Source organism: Scyliorhinus canicula, chromosome 7 (genome assembly GCF_902713615.1).
Source record: "Scyliorhinus canicula chromosome 7, sScyCan1.1, whole genome shotgun sequence".
NCBI classification, from domain to species: Eukaryota; Metazoa; Chordata; class Chondrichthyes; order Carcharhiniformes; family Scyliorhinidae; genus Scyliorhinus; species Scyliorhinus canicula.
The window spans coordinates 131,507,106-131,519,156 of record NC_052152.1 but is presented as its reverse complement, the minus strand read 5'-3'; the positions used below and the strand labels follow the sequence as shown (position 1 = coordinate 131,519,156).

Here is a 12,051-nt window from a genome sequence, read left to right as displayed (position 1 = left end):
AGCAGGAAGTATTATGGGCAGCAGGGTAGCATGGTGGTTAGCATAAATGCTTCACAGCTCCAGGGTCCCAGGTTCGATTCCCGGCTGGGTCACTGTCTGTGTGGAGTCTGCACGTCCTCCCCGTGTGTGTCTGCATGGGTTTCCTCCGGGTGCTGCGGTTTCCTCCCACAGTCCAAAGATGTGCGGGTTAGGTAGATTGGCCATGCTAAATTGCCCGTAGTGTTCTAATAAAAAAGTACGGTTAAGGGGGGGGGGTTGTTGGATTACGGGTATAGGGTGGATGCGTGGGTTTGAGTAGGGTGATCATGGCTCGGCACAACATTGAGGGCCGAAGGGCCTGTTCTGTGCTGTACTGTTCTATCTATGTTTCTATATTACCTTGTGAGAAAGGTGCCAGCCACTCCCTATCGTCTCCCTCAGCTCCGGGATGACCTCTTCCACTCAGCATCAGGCTGGGTCCCAACTGGGTCCTGGGATCCAGCAGCTCTCCGACTGCTGTCTCACCTGGGGGTTCCTGCCTCACCTGATGTACATCAGCAGCTGTGCGGTGCTCACCAGATTGTGCCCCAGAAGCCTGACCACTAACATTTCCCACTGAGGTGTGTGTATCTGTGTTGGTGGAGGGTGGGGATGACAGCTGTCACGCGACTATTATGGTGGCATCCTCGGAGCTCTCCTCCGAGGTTGTCTCTTGGGAGGCTGAAAGGGTGCTACCCAGGATGGGCCAGCACCGTCGGCTGGAGTACCTGCGGGAGAATGGACATGTGGTCAGTGGGAGAGCTGGATCAGTCAGTAAGGCAATCACTACTCATGTTTGACAAGTCGTCCGGGTGGGCCCGGTGGCTCCTCACCTCTGCGGTGTCCTCCCGCCTCCGTGTTTGTGACCGCCCTGTCCTCAGCCACACCGGTCAATTCCAGGGCCCAATCCTCGGAGGTGGTGATGATCCTGATGTCTGGCACACCACCGCCAGTCTGGGCCCTCTCACAGCGATTATGGGAGAGCTTTCCCTGAGGAGATACAGAGAGGACATCATTAGCCACACGCATGTTTCACAGTGGTGGGAGGGGGTAGTGTGTGAAGGAGGGGTTGGGGGGTTGAATGGGGAGGGGTGGATAGGCGCCCCTGTGGGAGGAGAGAGGCCCTCCTGGCCTCCACAGCGTCTAATAACCTTCCCAGGTCTGTGTCCCGAATCTTGGGTCTCCTCAGCGCCATTGTTGCGAGCTGGCTGGGGTTGGCTGAACAATTTCAGCTTAAGTGCTGCTTGGCCTTATTAGCAGGGGGCTGGTGAGCGCGGTGCCACCAAATCAGGAGACCCTTCATTTGCGGCGAGAAGCCCGTGAGGCCTTGTTAAGCTGACCAATTACCGTTGAATAGCGTTGCCGGCCTCGCTGGGCCGAGCGATTCCAGCTCGCTACCACACTTGGAAAACTTTCCGGAGAATCGTGCACATTATCTCCACTTCCATCCAACTTCACACTAACTGCCTAATCGCCATTGGAAGGACAGCCCATGACTTTGAGTTCTCCTTGTACAACTCTCTGTCCTCAATTTTATTCAATGGTAGATTTGACAGAACACCTATCTGGCTCCTTGACTTGACTGTTCTCTAGTTTAATATCTGACATTGGCTCCTTCTTCCAAGATACGAAATGTAGGGTTGGAGGGGTGGTTGGGGGGGGGGGGGGGGGGGGGGGGGGGGGTGGGGGAGTTTCCCAACACTCATTCTGGTGCCAGCAGAGTGGGAGGGTAGGGGTCTGTAAAATTGCCAGCACTCATTCCAGCGCTGGTGGTGGGAATCCAGGCACCCATTCCGGAGCCAGTGGGCTGGGGAAGCTTCCTAGTGCTCACCTTGGTGATGGGGGGAGGGAGGAGGGGGAGGTATTCCAGGGGTTCCACCCTCATTCCAATGATGGTGCCAATATTGATATCGCTCCCCTAAAAAGAGCAACTGTTTTCTTTCCACAAACTGACCCTTTTTTTCAGATGTTGAGTCAAGTTCTCCACTGGGAATATCATTTCCTAAAATAAATCCCTTATTGTCCTTGAGAAGGTGGTGGTGAGCTGCTTTCTTGAGCCACTGCAGTCCATGAGATGTAGATACCCCCACCGTGCTGTTAGGGAGGGAGTTCCAGGATTTTGACCCAGCGAAACTGAAGGAACGGTGATATATTTCCAAGTCAGGATGGTGAGTGGCTTGGAGGGGAATGTCCAGATGATGCTGTTCCCATGTGGCTGCTGCCTTTGTCCTTCTAGAGGGCGGCAGTCTTGGATTTGGAAGGTGTTGTATGAGGTGTTGTAGATGGTACACACGGCTACCACTATGTGCTGGTGGTGGAGGGAGTGAATATTTGTGAATGGGGCTGCTTCATCTTGGGTGGTGTCAAGTATGAAGCATTGTTGAGCTCATCCAGGCAAGTGGAGAACATTCTACCACACTCCTGCTAAATCGTCTGACCTCATCTTCCTCAACCTTTGCTATGCTTTGCCACACCATTCTCCTCAAATGCCTTTTCTCCATCATCCAATTGGTTGGCACAATTCCCGCCTTGTTCTACTCACATCTATCTAATTGTAGCTCCAGAATCCTTTAAAATTACTTCTCTGCCCACTCAAACACCATTTTCCCCACTGTCCCCCAAGGGTCTATTTTTTGGATTCCTCGGATTTCTGTTTTTTTCCTTTTTTTTATCCAAATAAGGGGCAATTTACCATGGCCAATCCACTTACCCTGCACATGTTTGGGTTGTGGGGGTGAGTCCCATGCAGACACAGGGAGAATGCGCAATCCCCACATGGAGAGTGGCCCGGGGCCAGGATCGAACCAGGGTCCTCTGTGCCTTGAGGCAGCAGTGCTAACCACTGCACCACAGGGCCATCCTGATTCCTCCTATTTCTCACCTACATGCTGATCTCGGCAACATCTTCTGAAAACAGAATATTAGGTTCCACATTGTAAAGGTCTTTCCTGTTTTTTTCCGTTATTTTCCCTTTTATTTTTGCCGTTACATTTTTGATCCATGCATGATTAATGGACCTGTGACTTTGATGCAAGTGGTCTGTGCCTTTAATTCAAGCTGAGGATTTTAGCAGCAGGAGGGATCACTGTGTTAGTTGGTACTGGTTCAAACTGGAGTTGTAGACTGACCTTCACCAATGACATAGATTGCCTGGGACTCGGCTTCATTCATACAATCATAGAATTTACAGTGCAGAAGGAGGTCATTTGACCCATCGAGTCTGCACCGGCCCTTGGAAAGAGCACCCTATCCAAGCCCACACCTCCACCCCATCCCCGTAACCCAGTAACCTCACCCCACCTTTTTGGACACTAAGGGCAATTTATCATGGTCAATCCACCTAACCTGCATGTCTTTGGACTGTGGGAGGAAACCGGAGCATCCGGAGGAAACCCACGCAGATACGGGGAGAACGTGCAGACTCCGCACAGACAGTGACCCAGCGGGGAATCGAACCTGGGACCCTGGCGCTGTGAAGCCACAATGCTACCGTGCTGCCCATTTCTTATGCCTTCCTCTATCTCTGTCCTGATATCTCCTGGCATGCCTCAGTGCTGAATTTAGTTTGAGAACTCTCATACGAAACGTCACGGTGCATTTTACAGTGCGAAAGGTGCTATATAAATGTAGCTTGTTGTTAGCCCAGCAGTGCAGCACTGACAGAGTGCCGTACGGTTGGAGGTGCGATCTCTCAGACGCGCCGCTAGATTGAGCCATCAGCTGCCCTCAGATAGACCTTTACGCCACAACCAATATCACTAAAACACATTATCTGGTCCTTGACCTGATTTCTATTTGTGGGAACTTGCTTGTGTGCAATTAGAAGCTAAATCCCCTTACATCACGTTACTGACAGTAGCGTTGCTCGATCCAAACCTGGTAAACAAAAAGGGGGATAAAGACCACCTTAAACCAAGCGGCGCTCAAAGTGAGTGACATGGAGAGCTCAGTACACGGGCCTACCGGCCAGACTGTCACTTACAGAGGTTCCACAGTCACAGTTCACAATGTGTTTATTTAAAATAGAGAACAAACAATCTTCAAGATTTTAAACCAAAATGTAGACCATTTTCTCTGCACACTTTACCTGGCAAGTTTTCTTGCTGCATGATTATGATGAAAGGGTTATGGCAATAGGTTTTGAGTTTCTCTCCAAATCAACCCTACCTCACATGAATATCGTCAGGTGGGAGTTGGCCCTGAATGAGTGGTAACTGGTAGAGGTAGATCACAGCCAGGTGTCCTCCACTGATGAAGACCATCAAAAGACACAAGCGTTTGAAGAAGAACAAGCTGAAAACACGACCACAGGCCCACCAGGTGCATAACCCCAGGAAGAGGAAGAAATAGACGGCGGAGATGAGAGATGGGTGCACGATACCTGAAGAAGAACAGAGAGCCCGTCACACAGCTGGTAAAAACCATAGGACTTGCCTGCAAACTGTTCTCAGCATTTCAAAGCAACTTCAAAGTAGCATCATGAACCAACATCGTGAAAACAGAATATCTGGCCATTTTCAGATTGCTGTTGGAGGGATCTTGCTGTGTATAAATGAGTTGCTGCGCTCTCTACCATTATAAGTGACATACAATTCATAAGTGCTTCCAGAGCCCTGGACGTTCCACCCATGTGAACAAGGTGAAAGGATCTCGTCCTCAGGGCTGCTAGCCAGGTAAATGGATGACAACACTCTAATATGAAAATGAAAATGAAAATCGCTTATTGTCACGAGTAGGCTTCAATGAAGTTACTGTGAAAAGCCCCTAGTCGCCACATTCCGGCGCCTGTCCGGGGAGGCTGGTACGGGAATCGAACCGTGCTGCTGGCCTGCCTTGGTCTGCTTTAAAAGCCAGCGATTTAGCCTTGTGAGCTAAACCAGCCCACAATGCCACTGGGACGTGAGGGACCACAGATTAAAATATTAGTGGGGGTGGAGAATGAAGAATAATGTTTGAGAGGGCGAGGCACGGTGGCACAGTAGTTAGCACTGCTGCCTCACAGCACCAGGGATCCGGGTTCGATTCCGATCTTGGCTGACTGTGTGGAGTCTGCATTTCCTCCCCGCGTCAGCGTGGGTTTCCTCCAGTTGCTCCGGTTTCCTTCCACAATCCAAAGATGTGCAGGTTAGCTATTGTTACAGGGTTACGGAGATAAGGCGGGAGAATGGGCTGAGGTAGAGTGCTCTTTCAGAGGGGCGGTGTAAATTTGATGGGCCAAATGGCCTCCTTCTGCACTGTAGGGATTCTATGAACCAGGAGTAATGTGGATGGGGGCCTTTAACATGCTCAACCCCCCCTTCCCCCCCAACCGCATCCCCCCCACTCCCACCCTGCAACAAGGACACTTGGATTTATGTCAGCGTACCCACTGCCATTGGTAAAGTACCAGCAGAGGTGGGGAGGTGGTGGGCACAGTGCTGTTGACATAGATCCAATTTTATGGCCCATGCCACCCACCTCCCAGCCCGAACTGTGGGGAGAGGGTTGGGATGTGAATGTTTAAAATGCCACGCTTACACTCCCCTGTCCTTCTGCCAGTTGTTCCAAATTTATTTTGTCTCCACCTTACCTGTGGAACATGAGGACTTAGGGTAGCGCAGTGCTTAGCACTGTTGCTTCACAGTGCCAGGGATCTGGGTTCTATTCCCGGCTTGGGCCATTGTCTGTGCGGAGTCTTCACGTTCTCCTTGTGTCCACGTGGGCTTCCTCCGGGTACTCCGGTTTCCTCCCACAAGTCCCGAAAGACACACTTGTTAGGTTAATTGGTCATTCTGAATTCTCCCTCTGTGTACTCAAACAGGCGCCGGAGTGTGGCAACTAGGAGATTTTCACAGTAACTTCATTGCAGTGTTAATGTAAGCCTACTTGTGACACTAATATAGATTATTATTATTAATAAAGACGGATGAAGGTGAGTCAGTCTTTCAAGGACTGCACAGATATCTACATCTAAAGTGGCAAATGAAATAACTTCACTTTGCCAGATGTTGTGCTGGTGAAGCCATCTTGTGCCAAAGGAGGTTATACAGCAAACTCCTGGAGACTCACTGGAGTATTGATGCACGATCAATAACTACTGAAAAGAGGATGTAGTCCAAATTGAAGGCTTTAATCAACAAGATCCTCTTGGTGGTTAGCATAAATGCTTCACAGCTCCAGGGTCCCAGGTTCAGGTTCCCGGCTGGGTCACTGTCTGTGCGGAGTCTGCACGTCCTCCCCGTGTGTGCGTGGGTTTCCTCCGGGTGCTCCGGTTTCCTCCCACAGTCCAAAGATGTGCGGGTTAGGTGGATTGGCCATGCTAAATTGCCCGCAGTGTCCTAAAAGGTAAGGTTAAGGGGGGGTTGTTTGGGTTACGGGTATAGGGTGGATACGTGGGTTTGAGTAGGGTGATCATTGCTCGGCACAACATCGAGGGCCGAAGGGCCTGTTCTGTGCTGTACTGTTCTATGTTCTATAAGATGTTTCCCCAGCAGCTCGAGTACAGAAAGAGGCCGGCTGCTGGGGAGTACGGGTTCGTATACCCCACCTCACTGGGCGGAGCTACCTTACATTCTGACCAATGAAATGCAAACACTTGGGCCAATGAGCAGCAAGCCTTCTCCACCAATGGTAGCTCACACTCCCAGGTACCGTAGTACTTCTAGTCATACTACCACAAGTATGTGAATACTCAAGCAAGCAGAACCTGAAAGGCTCTTCAGAAGGTTGCCAGTATTATGCCATGCTTTACTTGGTACTAAATGAGAGTGGGCATACCACGGTGAGCAATATCCATTGGTACCTTACTGCCCATGTACAATGTGCAGGAAGATTGGATTAGAAAGAGCACCTGGGTGTCTTTGGGCTGACATGGATAAGATGGGCCAAATGACCCACTTCTGTGCTGTATCTTTTCTATGGTTCCATGTGCCACCAGGTATAGGAAAGTACAAAGTCCAAGACTATTGGTAAATCCGTAGGGAGGATTCTTCCTTTCAAGTTATGCTGGTTCAGATTAATTATGGGGGGATCTACCTTTTCCAGAGATGCATTAAGCGAATGGCGCAGTGGGTATCGTGTTTTCACCTCTGAATCAACCCCCCCTACTCAGAGACTTGCACACATAAACTGGGCTGACACACTGAGAGAGTGCTGCTCTGTCAGGGGATCTCCCTCTTGGGTGAGTTGTGAAACTAAGGCCCACCTTTGTCCTCTCGACGGGTGTAAATGATCCCATTGCACTATTTTGAAGAACAGTAAGAAGTCTTACAATACCAGGTTAACATCCAACAGGTTTGTTTCGAATCACTAGCTTTCGGAGCACTGCTCCTTCCTCAGGTGAATGAAGAGGTGGGTTCCAGAAACATATATATGGACAAAGTCAATGATGCAATACGATACTTTGAATGCTGTGTTCTCCCCAGTCCAAGCCAGCATCTCCGCATCATATTTTGAAGAAGAGCAGGTGGGTTCTTCCCTGGTGGAGGTCAGTATTTATCCTCAACCAGCATCCCTAAAAACAGCTAATCTGATCGTTTGTCTCATTGCTGTTTGTGAATTCACATCAGTGAACAGATTGCAAGAACGCTGTGCTGTAATGGTCATCGACTGTACACCACTTTGGGACATCTTGAGATGGTGAACGGTGTTGTAAAACGCCTTTAATGAATAGCAGCATGGCCTAAGGGAGGTGCGTCACATGTTCCAGCCTAAGTTCAGCCTGGATCAGAATTACATAACAGTTCTGATGTTCTCAAGCTCTCTGTCCATCTGTTCACCTGTGTCCAGAATTAATAAATGAACCCACAACGTGTTTGCACGATCCTGTATGAGCGATTGGTGCCTATATATCATTGTAACACACGTGACAAAAGGCGTTACAAGCCTTCCTTTTCGGTAACCATTTAAAAATATACATATGTATTTTTCAGAAGCATGCGTCTTTTCAATAACTGAAAGATACAGACCTGCAAAACCGAGTAGAATTGTCACCACAGCTTTCCTTGCTGTCATTATCAAATGTCCAATCATCTCTTTCATCGCTGCCATGCGGAAAGCCAGTTTCTGAGTGAAGCCTGGTTTACTTTCTGCTTTATCTTTGCTCAGTTCCTCTTCCTCCCCTTCCTCAGAGTCCCTCTCAGAGTCGGTCTCTACTTCGGATTCCGTTTCTTCCACCTCTCCCTGAGTAACGGAGAAAGTCAAAGTTCAACGTGGTGGCTAAGGGGTGGGGGAGGAGAGTGGGGAAGGAGCTAACACGTGCATTAACATATACCAGCTGGACCTCTGCAACTTAACCCCTCAGATACAAACATTATTTCAAAAAGGCCAATGAGATGTTGCTCGTTATCTCAAAAGTGTTGGACACCAAAGGCGAGGAAGCGATGCTTCAGTTGCACAGAACCTCAGATAGATCTCATTTCCTGGATCACATTCAATTCTTTGCAACTAATTTTAGGGAGGATTTTTTCCCTCTTTATTCTTTCATGGGAGGCTGACAAGGCCAGCATTTGTTGCCCATCCCTGTTTGCCCTTGAACTGAATGAGGGCAGTTAAGAGCCAGTGAACCAAGTGGGTTTTTAACGACAATCAATAGTAGTTGTCAAGATCACCTTTACTGAGACGAGTTTTCAAATTGAGATTCATTAATTGAATTCAAATTCCACCAGTGGCTGTGGTGGGATTTGAACCCACTGTTGCACCGGTTGTGGGGGGCATGGTGGGCGTGGGGGGGGGGGTGGGGGGGGGGGGGGGGGGGGGGGAGTGTTGAGATTTTTGGAAGCATCTGGCTTGCAACTGACCATCACCCTGCTCCTTGGCAGTGACCACACACCCTGGCACTGCCCCTAGCATCCTGGAAGTGCTGAACTCGCAGTGCCAGGGTACCAGGGGCCAGTGACCTGCCATACCCCAGACCACATCGGGGGCTCCGATGTCCTCCGAGCCCCTCGGCGTAGTCATCACATCTGGTCTCCGGTGGTGGAGACCAGGAGTGATTCCCACAGGCCTCGCATTGCACCAGTTGTGGGGGTGCATGGTGGGCGGAGTTGAGAATTTTGGAAGCATCTAGCTTGCCACTGACCAAGCATATTTAAATACTGATTTAAATATGCTAATTGGATTCAGGTCCAGCGAGGGCATGAACCAGATTATATTTGCTGCAGCGACCCAGGAGCATCGCACTCCGTTCAGTTCCCAGCATTAACCCCGTTTTAAGGGGTCTCCTGCTATTCTCCCAGCAAAGCGGGGTGTGCTGCGGGCACAAGCGGCCGGAGAATTGTCCCCGTTATTTCTACAGGTGGGGGAACCCAGGGAAGAGGGTAAAGGTATTAAATTAAAGCTAGGCTGTTCTAAAATTAAATCAGGGGCTGAGTTCACTGTCTTGCAATGCCGGAAACGTGAATCACAATCGGGCAGAGAATCAGATGCCCAGCAAAGATCAAGGTTGCGGCGCCAAGCTCCGGAGTCCCTACTCGGCGGTGAAAACGAGGTTTGTCCTCGGGCCACCTCGGGCATGCAAAACCGGAATTTAGATACATTTAAATATTTTCATAGAATTTTCATCGAATGTACAGTGCAGAAGGAGGCCATTCGGCCCATCAAGTCTGCACCTGCACCCTAGAGCACCCTACCCAGGCCTACACCTCCACCCTATCCCCATAACTCAGTAACCCCACCCAACACGAAGGACAATTTTGGACACTAAGGGCAATTTATCATAGCCAATCCACCTAGCCTGCACATCTTTGGACTGTGGGAGGAAACCGGAGCACCCGGAGGAAACCCACGCAGACACGGGGAGAATGTGCAGACTCCACACAGACAGTGACCCAAGCCGGGAATTCGAACCTGGGACCTTGGAGCTGTGAAGCAATTGTGCTATCCACAATGCTACCGTGCTGCCCACATCTAATATGATGAGATGTGTCTTGGATCTTTCATGTTCTGCCCTTGGGCGATGCTCCGCTTCTCTCAGGCGGAGGTCTCACGGGTGCGAATTACTACAAGTATTTACAAACGGGGAATGGACACCTTGGCTGAAGAGGGGGAGCGGGATGCTGAAAAAACACAGGAAAGCTGTTGGAAACTGTCGGTCTTGCTGGGAGATGGCTGCCTGGGTTGGGGACAGTCGCTGGTGGTCACTTGGTGCCAGGTCCGTGGATTCGGGGTGTCCTCCAGGGGTGCTCTCAGGGGGATTGCAAACCATTTGCAATTCAGCTCCGGTGGGAGAACATTGGGCTGGATTCTCTGCCCTTTGGAGGGGGCGAAGCATCGCAAAAGCGGCGCCGCCCCCGATTTGGTCGGAGACGGGTATTTTCCAGCTGATTGGCGAACGCGATTTCGGTGTCGGCGACAGGACAACCCCGCCCATTGTCTCCCAAGCGGAGAATCCTGCCCGAGAACTACTTCTTTACACAAGGGCTAATGGAAATCCGGAATTCTTTCCACCAAAAAGCTCCTGGTTCTGGGAGTCGACTGGAACTTTCAAGTGGTCGCATGCAAGGTGGCTCTCACCTGGAAATTTCTCACTAGACTTTTTAAACCCATCAAACAGGCACCAAAGATATCACAAAGTTCCCAACTTCAACCCCACTTTACACCGAACCAACTGAGACACCGGCAAACCAGCAGCAAGGCCACACGAACAGCAAAAGCAGAGAAAGGAAGACCCCAATCCCAGAACAAGGGGACATGTGGGGTGCACCAGACCGGATGGATCATAGCGGGCCCAGCAGGGTCACAAGCACCAGTGCCGGCCCACTTATCGATGGAGCAACTGATGGAGTTTATCTCTGCAGAGCTCCAGAAACACAGAGACTTGATAAAAGAGGACCTTATGTCAGCCAAGAGGTTGTCAATAGAGGCTGTGATGGCTCCCATAAAGGGAGCAATAGACAGAGTGGAGCAGAGACTGGAAGCCCAGGAGACCCGGAAAAATCAGCCACTGACCAGGACGAGCGGATCGCCTCATTTGAAGCTGAGGTGGCAAGGTTGGTGACGACCACAAAGGCGCTAAAGAGGAAGGTTACCGACTGCCAGTAATGACCTGTGGATTGAAGTTTATAGTTTGAAAGAGGAATTTCTCCTTACCTCTCCCTTGGAATGAGACAGATTCCAGGCTACATTCTGTGAGCCTGCACCAACCAGCAGTTTCCTGCAGATGCGGAAAGCAGCCAAGCTTCCGATGAACATTCCAATGTCTGGGAAAACCAAGCGAATGGCATTTCCAACATCACCTTCATTCAACCTGAAGGACATCAATAATCCAAAACGTACCATTGAAACAAAGCATGGGTATGAATAAATTCAGACTGCAACCTGGCAGTGGGCATTGGAGTGTCTCTGTTACTGTTCTAGACTGGTATTGGTGTTGCAATGTTCCTGTTACTGCTCTCGACTGGTATTGGTGTTGCAATGTTCCTGTTACTGTTCTCGACTGGTATTGGTGTTGCAATGTTCCTGTTACTGTTCTAGACTTGTATTGGTTTTGCAATGTTCCTGTTACTGTTCTAGACTGGTATTGGTGTTGCAATGTTCCTGTTACTGCTCTAGACTGGTATTGGTGTTGCAATGCTCCTGTTACTGTTCTAGACTGGTATTGGTGTTGCAATGTTCCTGTTACTGTTCTAGACTGGTATTGGTGTTGCAATGTCCCTGATACTGCTCTAGACTGGTATTGGTGTTGCAATGTTCCTGTTACTGTTCTAGACTGGTATTGGTGTTGCAATGTTCCTGTTACTGTTCTAGACTGGTATTGGTGTTGCAATGTTCCTGTTACTGTTCTAGACTGGTATTGGTTTTGCAATGTTCCTGTTACTGTTCTAGACTGGTATTGGTGTTGCAATGTTCCTGTTACTGTTCTAGACTGGTATTGGTGTTGCAATGTTCCTGTTACTGTTCTAGACTGGTATTGGTGTTGCAATGTTCCTGGTACTGTTCTAGACTGGTATTGGTTTTGCAATGTTCCTGATACTGCTCTAGACTGGTATTGGTGTTGCAATGTTCCTGTTACTGTTCTAGACTTGTATTGGTTTCGCAATGTTCCTGTTACTGTTC

The 12,051-nt window shown here is 49.6% G+C and overlaps 1 protein-coding gene across 1 annotated transcript in view; it reads right to left on the bottom strand.

The window, feature by feature from the left end:
• The window catches only part of LOC119969135 (piezo-type mechanosensitive ion channel component 2-like), a 290,064-nt gene that overhangs the window by 206,490 nt on the left and 71,523 nt on the right, over window positions 1-12,051 (bottom strand). The window contains exons 4-6 of the mRNA XM_038802351.1: window positions 11,086-11,242; window positions 7,965-8,178; window positions 4,186-4,399 (exon numbers count right to left, since the gene is read on the bottom strand). Of these exons, the coding sequence (XP_038658279.1) occupies window positions 4,186-4,399; window positions 7,965-8,178; window positions 11,086-11,242 (585 nt within the window). The remainder of the gene's footprint in view (window positions 1-4,185; window positions 4,400-7,964; window positions 8,179-11,085; window positions 11,243-12,051) is intronic.